Genomic DNA, 14,149 nt, shown 5'->3' with positions numbered 1-14,149 from the left:
TGCCCTCCTGGGAAAGAATGAATCCATTCCTCCTTGGTTTTCATTCTCCTTTGTGAGTGTCTAGTGGCAGTGCTCTGTGCAGGGCTGGAGAGATGGCTTAGCAGTGAAGGTGTTGGCTGCAAAGCCTAAGGACCCACGTTCTACTCCCCACAAGGTGGCGCAAGCGCAAGGTCGCACATGTGCACTAGGTGGCGCAAGTGTCTGGAGTTCCATTGCAGTGGCTGAGGCCCTGGAGCACCAATTCTCTCTCTCTCTCTTTCTCTCTCTTCCTCCCTCCCTCTCTCATAAAAAATAAAAGCTAAGAAAAGGAAAAGAGAAGAAATGCTTTGTGCAGGGACATGCCGGTGTGGGTTTTTGCAGAGAGACATGAGGTCACTGGGGAAGCCCGTAGTCAAAGCTCTGATATGCATCCAACTCTTCCCTCGGATGCCTCCTCTGCCCCTTGACCAGGCCAGTGGGGCGTGTGTCACCAAGTGTCCTTGTACTTAACACAGTGGGTTATTGGGAAGTGGAAGGCCAGCCACACAATAGGCAGGACGGCTCCAGTTTCTGTGTGAGCCGGTCAGCACCTCTTTATTCCCACTGGTCCTGCCGTCTTGAAATCGATCCTGGGACAGCAGACTGTCCCGCTGCCTCCGGAAATTACCTACAACCTCCTCCTTCACGGTGCTTTCCCTGAATGGGGACTTTCCGTTCTGATCAAAGGGCAGCAGAGGGCCAGAGAGAGAGAGCTCTTCCAGCAGGATGTTTGCCTTGCAGGCACAAAGACCTGAGTTCAATCCCCATAACCACGTAAAAATAAAATAAAATAAAAAGAAGCAGCAGCAGCAGCCAGACATTTTGGCAAGGCTGGTAATCCCAGCAATGGGGAGGTGGAGATAGGCGGATCTCCTGGGGTTTGCCCAGCAGCAAGTGTGTGCTAATTGGGGAGCTCTAGGCCTGGCTTTTATTTAGACATTTTTATGTCTAAATTCACCTCCTGCTTCTCCAGCTCTTACAAGTTAGAGCACTGGCAAAATTGTCCCCTGATCCACACTAGCTGTGCCTGGGTGTGAAGTGCCTGGGTGTGAAGTGGCTCGTGGTGGGACAAGAGCCTCCAGTGTGACCTCTAGTCACAGCGTCGTGACACTTCTGAGATCTGCCTAGCAAGTGCTCATCTTGAGTTGTGATGCCGCCCCTCTTGGCTCTCTTCCTAGGGAGGCTGTTCATAGCTGCACAGAACCTGGGAGAAAGGGCCCTTGCCTCTTTCTTTTCTCTACACTTCAGCCTGGTGCATCCCGTGACATTGAATCACAAAGCTCACCTCATCCTTTTAACTTGAAGCAGTTCTCTTAACCCTGGTTCCTCTCCTCAGTAGCAGGTGGGACAGAGAATTATCCCCCCTTCCTCTGTTGACTTTTTTTTTGTTGTTTTTTTAAGAAAAAAATGGGGCTGGAGAGATGGCTCAGTGATTGAAAGCACTTGCTTGCAAAGACTGATGGCCCAGGTCAGATTTCCCAGTACCCATGTAAAGCCAGATGCACAAAGTGGTGCGTGTGTCTTGAGTTCTATCTGCCCTTTTCTCTGTCTCAAATAAATAAATGAGAAAGAAAGAAAGAAGGAAAGCAAGCAAGCACACAACAAGATGACTTACTGTGGTAGAAGAGGACCAGGTGATCCTCTGCTTTGGTTTCACTGTCTGAACTTAACATCTCTGGGCCTCAGGCTGTAACCAGACAGCCCACTGAGAGTCATTCTAAGAGCCAAGGTGCTTTCAGGAGAAGCCACCACTGCACCATGGTGGTCGTGCAGTTTCCTTCTTATTGCTGGGACAAAGCACATGACCAAAAGTACCTGATGGGAAGAAAGTTTTTTGGCTTTTTAAAAACTATTTTATTTATTTATTTGAGAGCGAAAGAGTGAATGGACACGCCAGCGCATCTAGCCACTGTAAATGAACTCCAGATGCATGTGCCATCCTGGGCTTCTGGCTTTACATGTCTACTGGGGAATCAAACCTGAGTCCTTAGGCTTTGCAGGCAAGTGCCTTACCTGCTGAGCCATCTGCCCAGCCCGAGGAAAGTTTTTATTGTGGCGTACGGTCTTGAGGGGAAGCTCCTCGATGGCGGGGAAGGCATAGCACGAGCACAGCTAGACACCATCTCCTCACAGCAGGCGGAAAACAGCAGCAGCAGGTGAGCCTGACTCTAGCCAGGGGCGAGCGATACCACCCCTGAGCCGCCCCAACTGCACACCTCCTCCAGCAGAGCTCCACCTTCCAGACGGCCAGCAGCTGTGGACCAAGCCTTCAGAGCCCACAGCGTGCCTGCTGGTTTCTATAGTTACGCATGTCTGTTGTGTCCCTCAAGAAGAAAGTCACCGCTTCTCACCACTGCCATCTCCAGAAATCAGTCTTAGTCCCCTTCATTCTCTTTTCAAATCTCGTTGTCTTCACTTCCTGTTTTGATGCTCCCATGCACAGACTTTCTGGCCGTCCTTCACCTGGCTTCCCTTAGTATACATGTCTTCATACGGTTGTCCAGCATCTCTTACCAGGGAGAAATCTAAATGGAAGGGACCGTAGATTTGTATGCTTAGCCATTTTCCACTCACCTCTTGGACCCCACATTGTGTTTGGTCGTTTTTGACTTCATGTTGGTCCCCTGCAGTCCCATACTTCTGCACTCTTCCCTTGTCCTTCCTGCCGTTGACTCCTTTTGAAGACTGCTGATCAGTTTTGTTGTGGAATGCCTGTCAACTTAGATTCCTCCAACGCTTTCTCATGACTCAACTGAGGTTTTACATTCTTGGCAACAGTAGCACAAAAGTGATGCTGTCACTTCGCCCCTCCCCCGCCCCCCCCCCCCCCCCCCCCACTGCAGCCTGGCAGAATGTTGGTAAAATGCTGCAAGTGCCAGGTGCACAAGTGTGGTATTTTCTATTCTACCCCTATTTAACCTTGTCCTGTTGCTCGCTCTGTGTGTGTGACACAGGACTCTCAGAGCGTGGTGTTCTGATGATTCCTCATACAGTGCCAGTATTTTTCTAAGAAAGCCAGAAAACTAACATGGTCTTTGTAAGCGGTTCTTATTATCCAAACAGCTCTAACAATTCCTTTTTGGGGGCTAACTCTGTAGTGAATTTTGAAAAAAGCTTTAGATGCCATCGTGATGGCTTCCATTAAAGTAGCTTCAGACTTTATTTATTTATTTATGTTTTAGGGAGAGAGAGAGAATTGGTGCACTAGGGCCTCAGCCACTGAAATCAAACTCCAGATGTTTGCGCCACCTAGTGAGCATGTGCGAACTTCGCTTGTCCCACCTTTGCGTGTCTGGCTAATGTGGGATCTGGAGAGTCGAACATAAGTCCTTAGGCTTTGCAGGCAAGTGCCTTAACCACTTAGCGACCTCTGCAGCCCAAGTTCAGATTTTAGACGCTGCATCTTTTAGACTTGAATGGAGGAGAAGGCAAGTTTATTAATTTGCATCAGAAAGTCACCGTTAGTGAGCCCAGGCAGCTGTTTGAAGAAAGTGAAGGACCGCTTGATTCTCTGCCCATGACTAATTTCCTGGCAGAGAGGTCACAATATTCCTGAGGTTGGTGTGGACCACTTTCCTTTGGAATTGCCCATGGGCTGCTGTCTGGCCCGCAGCTGATAGACCTCTTCCTCTGCAGATGACAGGACGTACCACTTCCAAGCAGAAGACGAGCAGGAATGTCAGATGTACGTTACCGTGGAGTGGGACCCGGGGCACGGAGGAGGGGGCACCCGGCAGTTGTTCTCCAACATAACCCATCCCCCTGTCTGTCCAGATGGATGTCCGTGCTGCAGAACAGCAAGGAGGAGGCACTGAGCAACGCTTTCAAGGGAGACGACAGCGCTGGGGAGAATAACATCGTCCAGGAGCTGACCAAAGAGATCACCTCGGAGGTGCAGAGGATGGCGGGCAATGACGTGTGCTGCGACTGCGGGGCGCCAGGTGACCGGGGACCCCTGCCCACCCTGCCCTGGGCTCCAGGACCTCCAAATCCCATTCTGCATCACATGCTCCACCCGCTGATCTTCACTTTCGTCTCGCACATAAATTCAGTGCAACTCAACACACCCCATTACACAAATGCTCACTGACTGTGTGCAGAGCACTCTGGGGCTGGGGAAGATGGGCTGGTGGACATGAAAAGTCGTCAGTGCTTTTTGAGCAATGAAAAGTGGAGGGCACATTGAGGGTGAACTGGAGGTCATCCGTCTAACGGGCTCTGAGAGGCACGGTGTGTGGGACAGGTGTCTGAAAGAGTCCGCTCCAACCTTCCTTGTTCCACCGGTAGAACTTCTGGAGTAACCTTCAGCTTCTCTCTACTTTCAGTCTCTCTCTAGCTCTGTGACCCAGGAAGAGCCACAGACTTTGATGTCACTTGTCCTTTCTGTTCTGTGTCGAGGCATTTATGTTTGCGTTTTGGTTGAGTTTATCAGAGTGTCCTTGTGGGTGTTAAGGACTAACGGTTTAAAGCTTGGGGAGCGGACCTATCTAATTAAGACAGAAACATGCTGGGTATTTAGGAACGCCATGGTAGCCTTTTTTGAATGTTTGTAACCTGAAACTATCCATTCCTCTGGTTCTGTGACAGTTTCTACTAAAAATGCAACCATTAGCCGGATGTGGTGGCGCACGCCTTTAATCCCAGCACTTGGGAGGCAGAGTAGGAGGATGGCCATGAGTTCAAGGGCACCCTGAAACTACATAGTAAATTCCAGGTCAGCCTAGGCTAGAGTGTGACCCTACTTTAGAAAAAGAAGGAAGGAAGGAAGGAAGAAAGGAAGGGGGGAAGGAAGGAAAAACTGCAACCATTAGAGAGGACAGCTGAGACGTGACATTAGGTTCCTGTTTTCCCGAGGCTGTATTTGGTCTTAGATACATGAAAGAATATCTTTTTGGCAGGAGATGAGGTAGGGGCATGGCAAGAGGGAGTTGAGCTTTCTTGAGGAAGGAGAAGGATATCTTAGATACTAAAATGTTTTCATGAAGAACACAGAGCTCAGACTGGAGAGATAGTTGAGTGGTTAAACTGCTTTCCTGCAAAGCCAAAGGACCACGGTTCGATTCCCCAGGACCCACATATGCCAGATGCACAGAGTGGCACATGCTTCTGGACTTTGTTTGCAGCAGCATGCCCATTCTCTATCTCTCCCCACCCCAATAAATACATGTGTATCTGGTGTTCATTAACAGTGGCTAGAGGCCCTGACATACTCATTCTCTCTCTCTTCCTCTTTCTCCCTCTCTTTTTCAGATAAATAAGATATTAAAAAAGAACTCAAATTTATGTGCATTATTGTTTCAAAATGCCAAGACAACATGGGCTATGTAAAAACTTGGTATGCTTTTAGTTACAAAATTCTACCCTTGTTTTAGCCCACCTGCCCTTCAATAACTACTGTGTGATACAGTTGATATTTTGGCAATCTCACATTCCAGAAAAATACATCTGTATCTATATCTAACTGTAAATGGATGAACTCAATGTGCTCACCTTTTACAGATGCTTTTTAAAAACGGAAAGAAATTAAAACATGTTTTTCCCTTAGAAAAATTAATAATAAGGGGCTGAAGAGATGGTTTGGTGGTTAAGGCATTTGTCTGTGAAGCCAAAGCACCCAGGTTCAATTCCCCAGGACCCACATAAGCCAGATGCACAAGGGGCATGTATGTGTGTCTGGAGTTTGCTTGCAGTGGTTGGAGGCCCTGGTGTGCCCATTCTGTCTCTGTCTGTCCTCTTTCTATCTCTGCTTGCAAATAAGTAACTAAAATCTATTAAAAAAATAGATTGGAGGGCTGGAGGGATGGCTTAGCAGTTAAGGCATTTGCCTAAAAAGCCAAAGGACCTAGGTTTGATTCTCCAGGACCCACGTTAGCCACATGCAGAAGGAGGCACATGCATCTGGAGTTCGTTTGCAGTAGTAACCATAGGTGATCAAAGGTTCCAACTGACGGAGATCAAGAAATGCACATGTCAAAGCTCCACGTTCAGTGACCAGACAGGACAAATGTTCTGCCTCCTGACCCTTTTATGACGCGAAGCTCATTTTCTTCTGTTCTCTTTGCAGATCCAACCTGGCTCTCTACCAACCTGGGAATCCTGACTTGCATCGAATGTTCTGGAATCCACCGAGAGCTCGGGGTTCATTACTCCAGGATGCAGTCCTTGACTTTAGATGTACTGGGAACATCTGAGCTTTTGGTAATTTGATTTGGAATTGGAAATAAGTGGGGAGGAAGCTTTAACTTTTGGGCATCCAGTCTATTTTGGTTTCTGAAGAATTCAGTGGGCCAGTGGTAATTAGCTTGCCAGATGGGTTTGGGTAATTAGAAACCGACTGATAATTCCTCATTCTCAACTACTAATAAGTGAGAGCTTCTCATCACAAAGCTTTATTTCTTTTTTATATATTTTTTATTTATTTATTTATTTATTTGAGAGAGGGAAAGAGGGAGAGAGAGAGAATGGGTGCGCCAGGGCTTCCAGCCACTGCAAACAAACTCCAGACACATGCGCCACCTTGTGCATCTGGCTTACGTGGGTCTTGGGGAATAGAACCGAGTCCTTTGGCTTTGCAGGTAAACACGTTAACCACTAAGCCATCTCTCCAGCCCACAAAGCTTTATTCTTAAATGCAGAAAAGAGAAATGAACAAACAAGAAGAACTACTACTGGTAGCAGGGTCTTGTTCACCCCCACCCCCCGGCCCCCAATGACCAGAGACAGAACTCAAAGCCTGTGTACAGTAAAGGATTATTGTCCCTGCCATCAGCTAGTTTCTGACAAGGCTCTGCTCCCTTCTTACCTTAATCCTCCAGTGACCTTCCTGGTCCAAATCATTCCTCTTGAGAGTTACTGCCTTCTGTTTTTATTGCCACTGAGTCAGTGGGTACTACAAAAGCCTTGTGATACAGGTATGAGGAAATTGAAGGACCCCTTCTTTCTCTCCCGCCTTCCCTCTTTCCCTTCCCTGCCTGCCTCAGACTGGGTCTCCTGTAACCCAGATTGGTCTTGAACTCCTGATCTTCCTGCCTTTATGTCCCAGGTGCTAGGATTACAGGCTTGTACTACACCTGGTTTTCCTTGTGCTTGGGATGGAGCTCATGCCTACTAGTCAGGCACTCTGCGGACTGAGCTGTATCCAGCCTTTTGTTTGATCCTTTTTGTCTTCTTCTTTTTAGTTGAAGCATTATGTTTGGAGTTTGGGACTGTGGCCCTTCTAAGTCAGAGGTCACTCGGCCTCAGGGCAGGCTTCTGGCCCTACCGCATGGGCTCTAGGGACCTTTTTAAATTCCACGGTTGCTATTTAGAAAGCTGTGCTTAAAATTCTTTCTTGTGATAACTTGGCACAGGACAGGCCATAGTAAGTGGATATTGATTGCCATTGACGTTAGTGTCAAGACCAATAGTCTTCAGAGAACTTCAATTAATGTGGTCAGAAGTCCCCTTACGGGGGCCGTAAATCTTCTTGATGACCTCTCTAGATCCAGTGTGTCAGTTAACTGTCTTGGGGGAGCCTTCCTGTCTTTCTGAGGAATTCCTTCGTTGTCTTGGGAGATGGAGTTAGGAGAAACTAGAGTGGATCCTGGAAGCTCAGACAGAGACATCCCTGGTTACTTAGAGGGAAGCACAAAGACCGAGCAAGGCCTCAGCAGTGTGCTTTCTCTCCATTACACACATCACTGTTGACGTGATGACCACGGCTTGCATCTGAGAGGTAAATATGCGCGTGGCATCTCTGGGGTAACTGATGATGGCATGGCTTTGAGGCGGTCGCAGTATGTTCTCAGAGGAGCACGGATAACATCTTGGTAAACACTGATGCACTGTGACAGCTGCCACTTTTATGGGCTCGCTCTTAGCAGTGCGACATGTTAAATGATTTATGAAGAGACGGTTGCTTAGTTTCAAAGCACTTTATATGTATTCATTTGATCGCTACAACTTAATGTCCTTGGAGTGTTATCCCCACTCGACCAGGGGAAAACTGGCTCGGAATACCTTAATATGGCCAGCTTAAGAACCCCTTTAAGCTGACTCTGGAGCCTGCACTTTCAACCACGGAGATGCTCAAGACATAAGTTGACATGAGTGGTGGGCTGTCTTGTCATATAGCAAGCTTGTGAATGGAAGTACTGCCTGTCCCCAGAGCCCACCACCAACAAATGAGCAGCCAACACTAGGGAGCAAGAAGCCCTTGATTGTAGCCTGCTTATCACAACGGTAAAAATAAGTCCACCCTGGTCAGTTCTGGCTGCTCTTGTGAGTTCCTGGATGTGGTGTGGCAGAGCTGCCCAGCAGCTCACTGTTCATAGCGTAGTCATCTCACAACATACGAATGTGATGGGTGTAAGTAGTTCCAAGGACACAGGTGATAAAGTATGGTAAAATAATTAAGAAATGGCCAGGTGTTTGGTTTGGTTTTGAGAGACAGGGTCTCAGTGTGTATCACTCAGGCTGTTTAAACTCAGTCCTCCTTCCGCAGCCTGCTAAGTGCTAAGAATTCTGGCACATACCACCATGCCTGGCTAGATAATGAGTGAGTCTTGGAGTCTAATATCTTAGTAAATATTACTTATTATGAGTTTATATACTGCAATTTTTAAATTTTATTTATTTATTTGTGAGAGGAAAAGAGGCTGAGAGAGAGATAGAAAGAGAATGGGCATGCCAGGCCCTGCGGCCACTGCAAATAAACTCCAGATGCATGCACCCCTTTGTGCGTCTGGCTTACATGGGTCCTGAGGAATCAAACCAAGGTCCTTTGGCTTTGCAGGTAAGCACCTTAAGTGCTAAGCCATATTTCCAGCCCTACATACTGTACTTTTTTTATACTAAAAGAATAAAGATTTTTATTAATCATTGTAAGTTGCATTCAATAGCCTCCAGATACGCCGCACCACAATCCATCGACAGTCAATCAGACCCAACAGCAGTTCATTCTTCACAATCCATGGGTTAGGGCAGAACTCCCTTCAACTTACAGTAAGATCCTGCTTAGCTCTCGTGGGCAGGGGTTGGGGAATTACACCTCGTTTGTGATCACTAATGTGATGAAAAGCATCAGAACATACTGCAACTTTTAATAGCAGCATTGTTTAATAGCTGTTTCAAAATTTCTAGAAATCTAACAAGAGGCTCTCAAGAGCTTGGCAGAACTTTGCTCCAACATCTGTCACAATTGTTTAAATGTGTCTCAAAAATGTAACCGTGATCTTCACGAGATGCTGTTGCCCGTTGAAGGGGAAAACACCAAGAAAGGCTGAAAGAAATGTTTCCATATTGTTGCCCGTCGCCGAGTTCGCATCTCAGGTTCTGTCCCTGGGAGCCTGTCTGTGATCTACTGGACTTTGAGGCTCAGCTGCCTCCCTTACCCATTGGGGATCTAATTGCTGCCGTAGTTTTAAACTCTCCTTCGTCTGGCTCTCTTCCTCTGTAGTTGTCAGGAGAGCAAGTAGAAAGGTGCTGGAGTATGGGGCACTCGTCTCACGCTCATTGCTTGCCCCTGACCGAGTGTCCAGCACTGTCTCAGCTTACAGGACGCAGGCGTCCCCTGCTCCTCCCTTGGTCCCCACATACCCAGGACTAGAACTGATACCAGGAGGTTCCTGCAGCCTCCTTCTTTGGCCCTTCAGTTTAGGAGTGTGCAGAGGGCAGTAGGGGTCACTGTTCATCTGTAGCACGGAAATCTCAAGCCTTCTTTAAAGCATATGACTGTTTATTTTGCTCAATTTAATGCCTAAACAAAGAACTTCCTTGCACTCACCTCACCTTTGTGCGTCTGGCTTATCTGGAGGGTCAAACATGGATCCTTGGCTTCGCAGGCAAGCGCGCCTTAACGCCAAGCCATCTCTCAAGCCCACAGAGAACTTCCTAATGTCTTCATACCTCTCTTTCTCAATGGGTATACTGCGTGTGTCTGGCACCTAGTAAAATTTATAAAGTAGTAAGCTATCATTAGTATCTTCTTCAAGGTAGTCTTTCAGGTGTGTCCAGCCATGACATTGCAACAGGGCCTTGTCACCTGCAACATTCATGTCCAAAATCTGTGCAATCAAGTTACAAAACAAAACAAAAAAACCTGCGCTGGGGAGATGGCTTAGTGGTTAAGCGCTTGCCTGTGAAGCCTAAGGACCTCAGTTTGAGGCTTGATTCCCCGGGACCCATGTAAGCCAGATGCACGAGTGGGCGCACACATCTGGAGTTCGCTGGCAGTGGCTGGTGGCCCTGGTACACCCATTCTCTGTCTCTCTATCTGCCTCTTTCTCTGTCTGTCCATTGCTCTCAAATAAATAAATAAAAATAAACAAACCAAAATTTTTTTTTAAAAAACCTCAATGTTAAGCGTACAGTTAGTTCCGTGTTGGGCTGCACTCACCGCTCTCCTCATCTGTAGGTTGGACATGCCTGAAATGATGCCTTCAGGAAAATGTTGTGTGTGTCCTGCCGGTGCTGGCCAGCAGCCCAACTCTACGCTGGCCGTGTGTTTCATGTGAGGTCCTGTGGGGTCACAGAGCTGTGGTGTGCAGGCCTGTGGTTGCCCTGCCCACCTTAGGTGTGCCTTGTACATCTCATGTCAGCAGAATCTTAGTGCCCTACCACAGGACATCAGTGGGCACAGGCTGTCCCAGACAGTTCCCAGCAGTGAATAAGGGCAGCCCATGTCTCAGGCTATCTACGGTATCAGGAGGGAAGCTTCATTTCATTGATTTTTTTTCTCCCTTGTCTATGGTTTTGATTTACAACTATCTACGGTATCAGGAGGGAAGCTTCATTTCATTGATTTTTTTCCCCCTTGTCTCTGGTTTTGATTTACAACTGTGGTATTTCGATTCATTGCTTGCTTGGAGGAAAAATTAAATCGAGCTTGTGAATGGCCACCAGCTCACATGCTTGTTGTGGTGGGAACAGTGCCACGTTCAGCTTTCAGGTCACTCTCCCCGCTCAACTGAAATAGCATGTGGCTTTGACCATCTCTCTCCACTCCTGACAGACTCATTCTACCCTTGCTTTTATGGGTTGGACTTCCGTAGAGTTAAGATCCTGTGGTATTTGACTTCCTTTTACATAATGTCCTCCAGGTCCATCCATGTGGCCATAAAATGGCGGCATTTACTCCTTCGTCCATTACATTTGCTTCATCCCTCATCTGTCAGTGGACACAGGTTGCTTCTGCATCTTGGCCATTGTCAGTAACACTGGAGTAAGCATGGGAGCACACACGTCTCATGGACATACTGTTTTCGTTTCTTTAAAAAATTTTTTTGTTTATTTTTATTTATTTATTTGAGAGCAACAGACAGAGAGAGAAAGAGGCAGAGAGAGAGACAATGGGCGCACCAGGGCCTCCAGCCACTGCAAACGAACTCCAGACGCGTGCGCCCCCTTGTGCATCTGGCTCACGTGGGTCCTGGAGAATCGAGCCTCGAACTGGGGTCCTCAGGCTTCACAGGCAAGCGCTTAGCCGCTAAGCCATCTCTCCAGCCCGTTTTCATTTCTTTTGAATATATATCCAGTAGTGGGATTGCTATAACATGTTCATCTGTTTTTCACTTTGAGAAACCTCCATGTTATTTTCCATAATAGTGGTGTTGTAATAAATTCCCATCAACAGTGTACAAGGTTTCTCTTTTCTCCCCATCCTCACTGATATTTGTTACCATGTGTCTTTTAGATAAAAGCCTGTCTGGTGTGAGGCAATGTCTCGTGGCTTTAATCCACATTTTCCTGATGGTGTGGATTGTCGGGCATTTTGTTATATATCCATTTTCTATTTGCATGTCTTTTTAAAAAATATATTTTACTTTTATTTATTTGAGAGGGAGAGAGAGAGAGAGCGAGAGAGAGAGGGAGGGAGGGAGGGAGGGAGAGAATGGGCACGCCAGAGCCTGTAACAGCCAAGGAACGCCAGATGCATGCGCCATCTGTGCATCTGGCTTACATGGGTGCTGGAGAATCGAACCTGGGTCCTTTGGCTTTGCAGATAAGTGCATTAACCACTAAGCCACCTCTCCAGACCATTTGCATATGTTTTGAGGAATGCTGCTTTTGCTCCATTGGCCGTGTATCTTACTATTGAGTGATTCCATGTCTTTATAGATTGTGGGCATCATCCTATCATCTGATGAGGGTTTATGAGCACTCCCTCCCAGTCCATACCTCGTCTCTGTACTCCCTTAGCGGTCTCCCTGTGATGTGCAGCTTTCTGTGTGGATGCAATTCCATTGTCTGATCTTTGCCTTCGGTGTGAGGCCGAGACAGGCGACCCATGGGCAGGACCTGAACGCGTTTCCATTTTCCCTTTGGCCCTATACTCAATAAAATGTCACTCCTGTCTTCCTATATGGCCTCACCATTTTCCTGTTGGTCTTTCCTTCACCTCTGGAAATTATTATCTGGCTTTGGGTTTGCACATGGTTTCTCTGATGCTATACCTTTGCTCCTAGTTTTCAAGGGGTTCTCTGTATCAGCTGGATCTGGACCGTTCTGTGAGGTGGAACGGTTCTGCAATGCTGAGGGCGTGTGCCCTTGTATGCGACGGCTCCCTAGAGTGTGCCTTACTCAGCCAGCCAAGCCCAAGTAGAAGGGAAGCAGCTTTCTGATTCCAAGAAATTCTCCTTCTCTTAGTCTCCTCTCATCTCAGCATAGAGTGGGAGATGTGGGGGACCTGCTGCTCATGAAAGAAGCAGTGGTAGCTTCTGTCATTTGTAGATAATGATTAGGTTTGGCCAGTAGATTGACTTGTATGAGGAGGAATTGAAGGCTTCGTCCTCAGTACTGAGTCTAACACCAGCTGTCCCGAAATCCTGTCACAGGTCCTTGCCCTCTTGGTATGTGGTTACTTGTCAGAATTACCTTCTCACTGCTTGGGTAAAACACCCAGCCAGGAGCCAACCCTGGCTCCCGTAGACTCTAGACTGTTTACAGTGGCTGGAGGTCCTGGCGCGCCCATTCTCTCTCTCCCTCTCTCTCTCAAATAAATAAATAAAGTTTTTTTTTTTTTTTTTTTTTTTAAAGCTATTGGAGGCCCTGGTTTCCTGACAGGCATGAACACTGACCCTCAGAGTTGCACCTGAGTGGCCGTCCCCTGGCCCTGGGTCTGTCCCCCTGGGTGATGGCACCTCATTGCTGTTTGGGGAACATGGCATAGATCTGTTTCTGTGGGAGCACAGTTCTGGGGAAAGGGAGGTACGAGTGGGCCAAGTTCCTGCTTTGCCCGGTGTCTGTGGGGACACCAGGCATTTTATGCAAGATCTTGTGTGGGTGGCAAACTGCCTCACTGCACTGGAACCTTAGAGCTCTGGACTGGGAGCATTGTCATTAACAGCAAACCACTTCATTGCTCTTTTTCTTAGCGGCCATTAAATAAATCATCAGATGTGTGAGTAATGGGCAGCAGTGTGGTGTATTAATAAATTGAGTGCCCTGAAATAGACTCTTGTCTTCGCAGCTTGCCAAGAATATTGGGAATGCAGGCTTTAATGAGATCATGGAGTGTTGCCTACCAGCTGAGGACTCCATCAAGCCCAGCCCAGGCAGTGACATGTGAGTATGAGACTTGGCTATTTTCTGAACCAAGATTTGCTTTTATCTAAGCCCCGTGAAGGAAGGGAACCAGTTTGTGAACCAAGATTTGCTTTTATCCAAGCCCCGTGAAGGAAGGGAACCAGTTTGTGAACCAAGATTTGCTTTTATCCAAGCCCCGTGAAGGAAGGGAACCAGTTTGGGGTCTTGTCAGTTGTCTTCTTGGGAAATAAACACTTCAGTTATTCTTTGTTTGGGTTTTGAATTTTTCGTTTTTAAAAAAGTACTTTATTTTATTTATTTGAGAGAGAGAAAGACACGGGAGGAGACAGAGAGAAAGAGGGAATGGGCACACCAGGGCCTCTAGCCACTGCAAATGAACTCCAGATGCACGTGCCACCTTGTGCATCGGGCTTTACGTGGGACCTGGGGTATCGAACCAAGGTCCTTTGGCTTTGCAGGCCTTAACCGCTAAGCCATCTCTCCAGCCCTCCCCCCTTTTCTTCTTTTTTATCTTTCTAAATAAGTGTGATCTGGCTGGCTTCTTTTTTTTTCTTGATTTTTAATTTTGATTTTTTTATTGATAGTTTACATAATTGTAGACAATGCC

At 47.2% G+C, this 14,149-nt stretch overlaps 1 protein-coding gene across 7 annotated transcripts in view; it reads left to right on the top strand.

Moving 5' to 3' along the window:
• Asap2 (ArfGAP with SH3 domain, ankyrin repeat and PH domain 2) overlaps positions 1-14,149 on the top strand; it is a 171,917-nt gene that overhangs the window by 130,326 nt on the left and 27,442 nt on the right. For all 7 annotated transcript variants that reach the window (XM_045137225.1, XM_045137223.1, XM_045137219.1 and 4 more), the window contains 4 exons: positions 3,655-3,703; positions 3,793-3,959; positions 6,083-6,216; positions 13,466-13,560. In XM_045137225.1, coding sequence (XP_044993160.1) covers positions 3,655-3,703; positions 3,793-3,959; positions 6,083-6,216; positions 13,466-13,560 — 445 coding nt within the window. The remainder of the gene's footprint in view (positions 1-3,654; positions 3,704-3,792; positions 3,960-6,082; positions 6,217-13,465; positions 13,561-14,149) is intronic.

This window comes from Jaculus jaculus, chromosome 18 (assembly GCF_020740685.1).
Source record: "Jaculus jaculus isolate mJacJac1 chromosome 18, mJacJac1.mat.Y.cur, whole genome shotgun sequence".
Taxonomy (NCBI): Eukaryota; Metazoa; Chordata; class Mammalia; order Rodentia; family Dipodidae; genus Jaculus; species Jaculus jaculus.
This window is presented reverse-complemented; position numbering and strand designations above follow the sequence as displayed.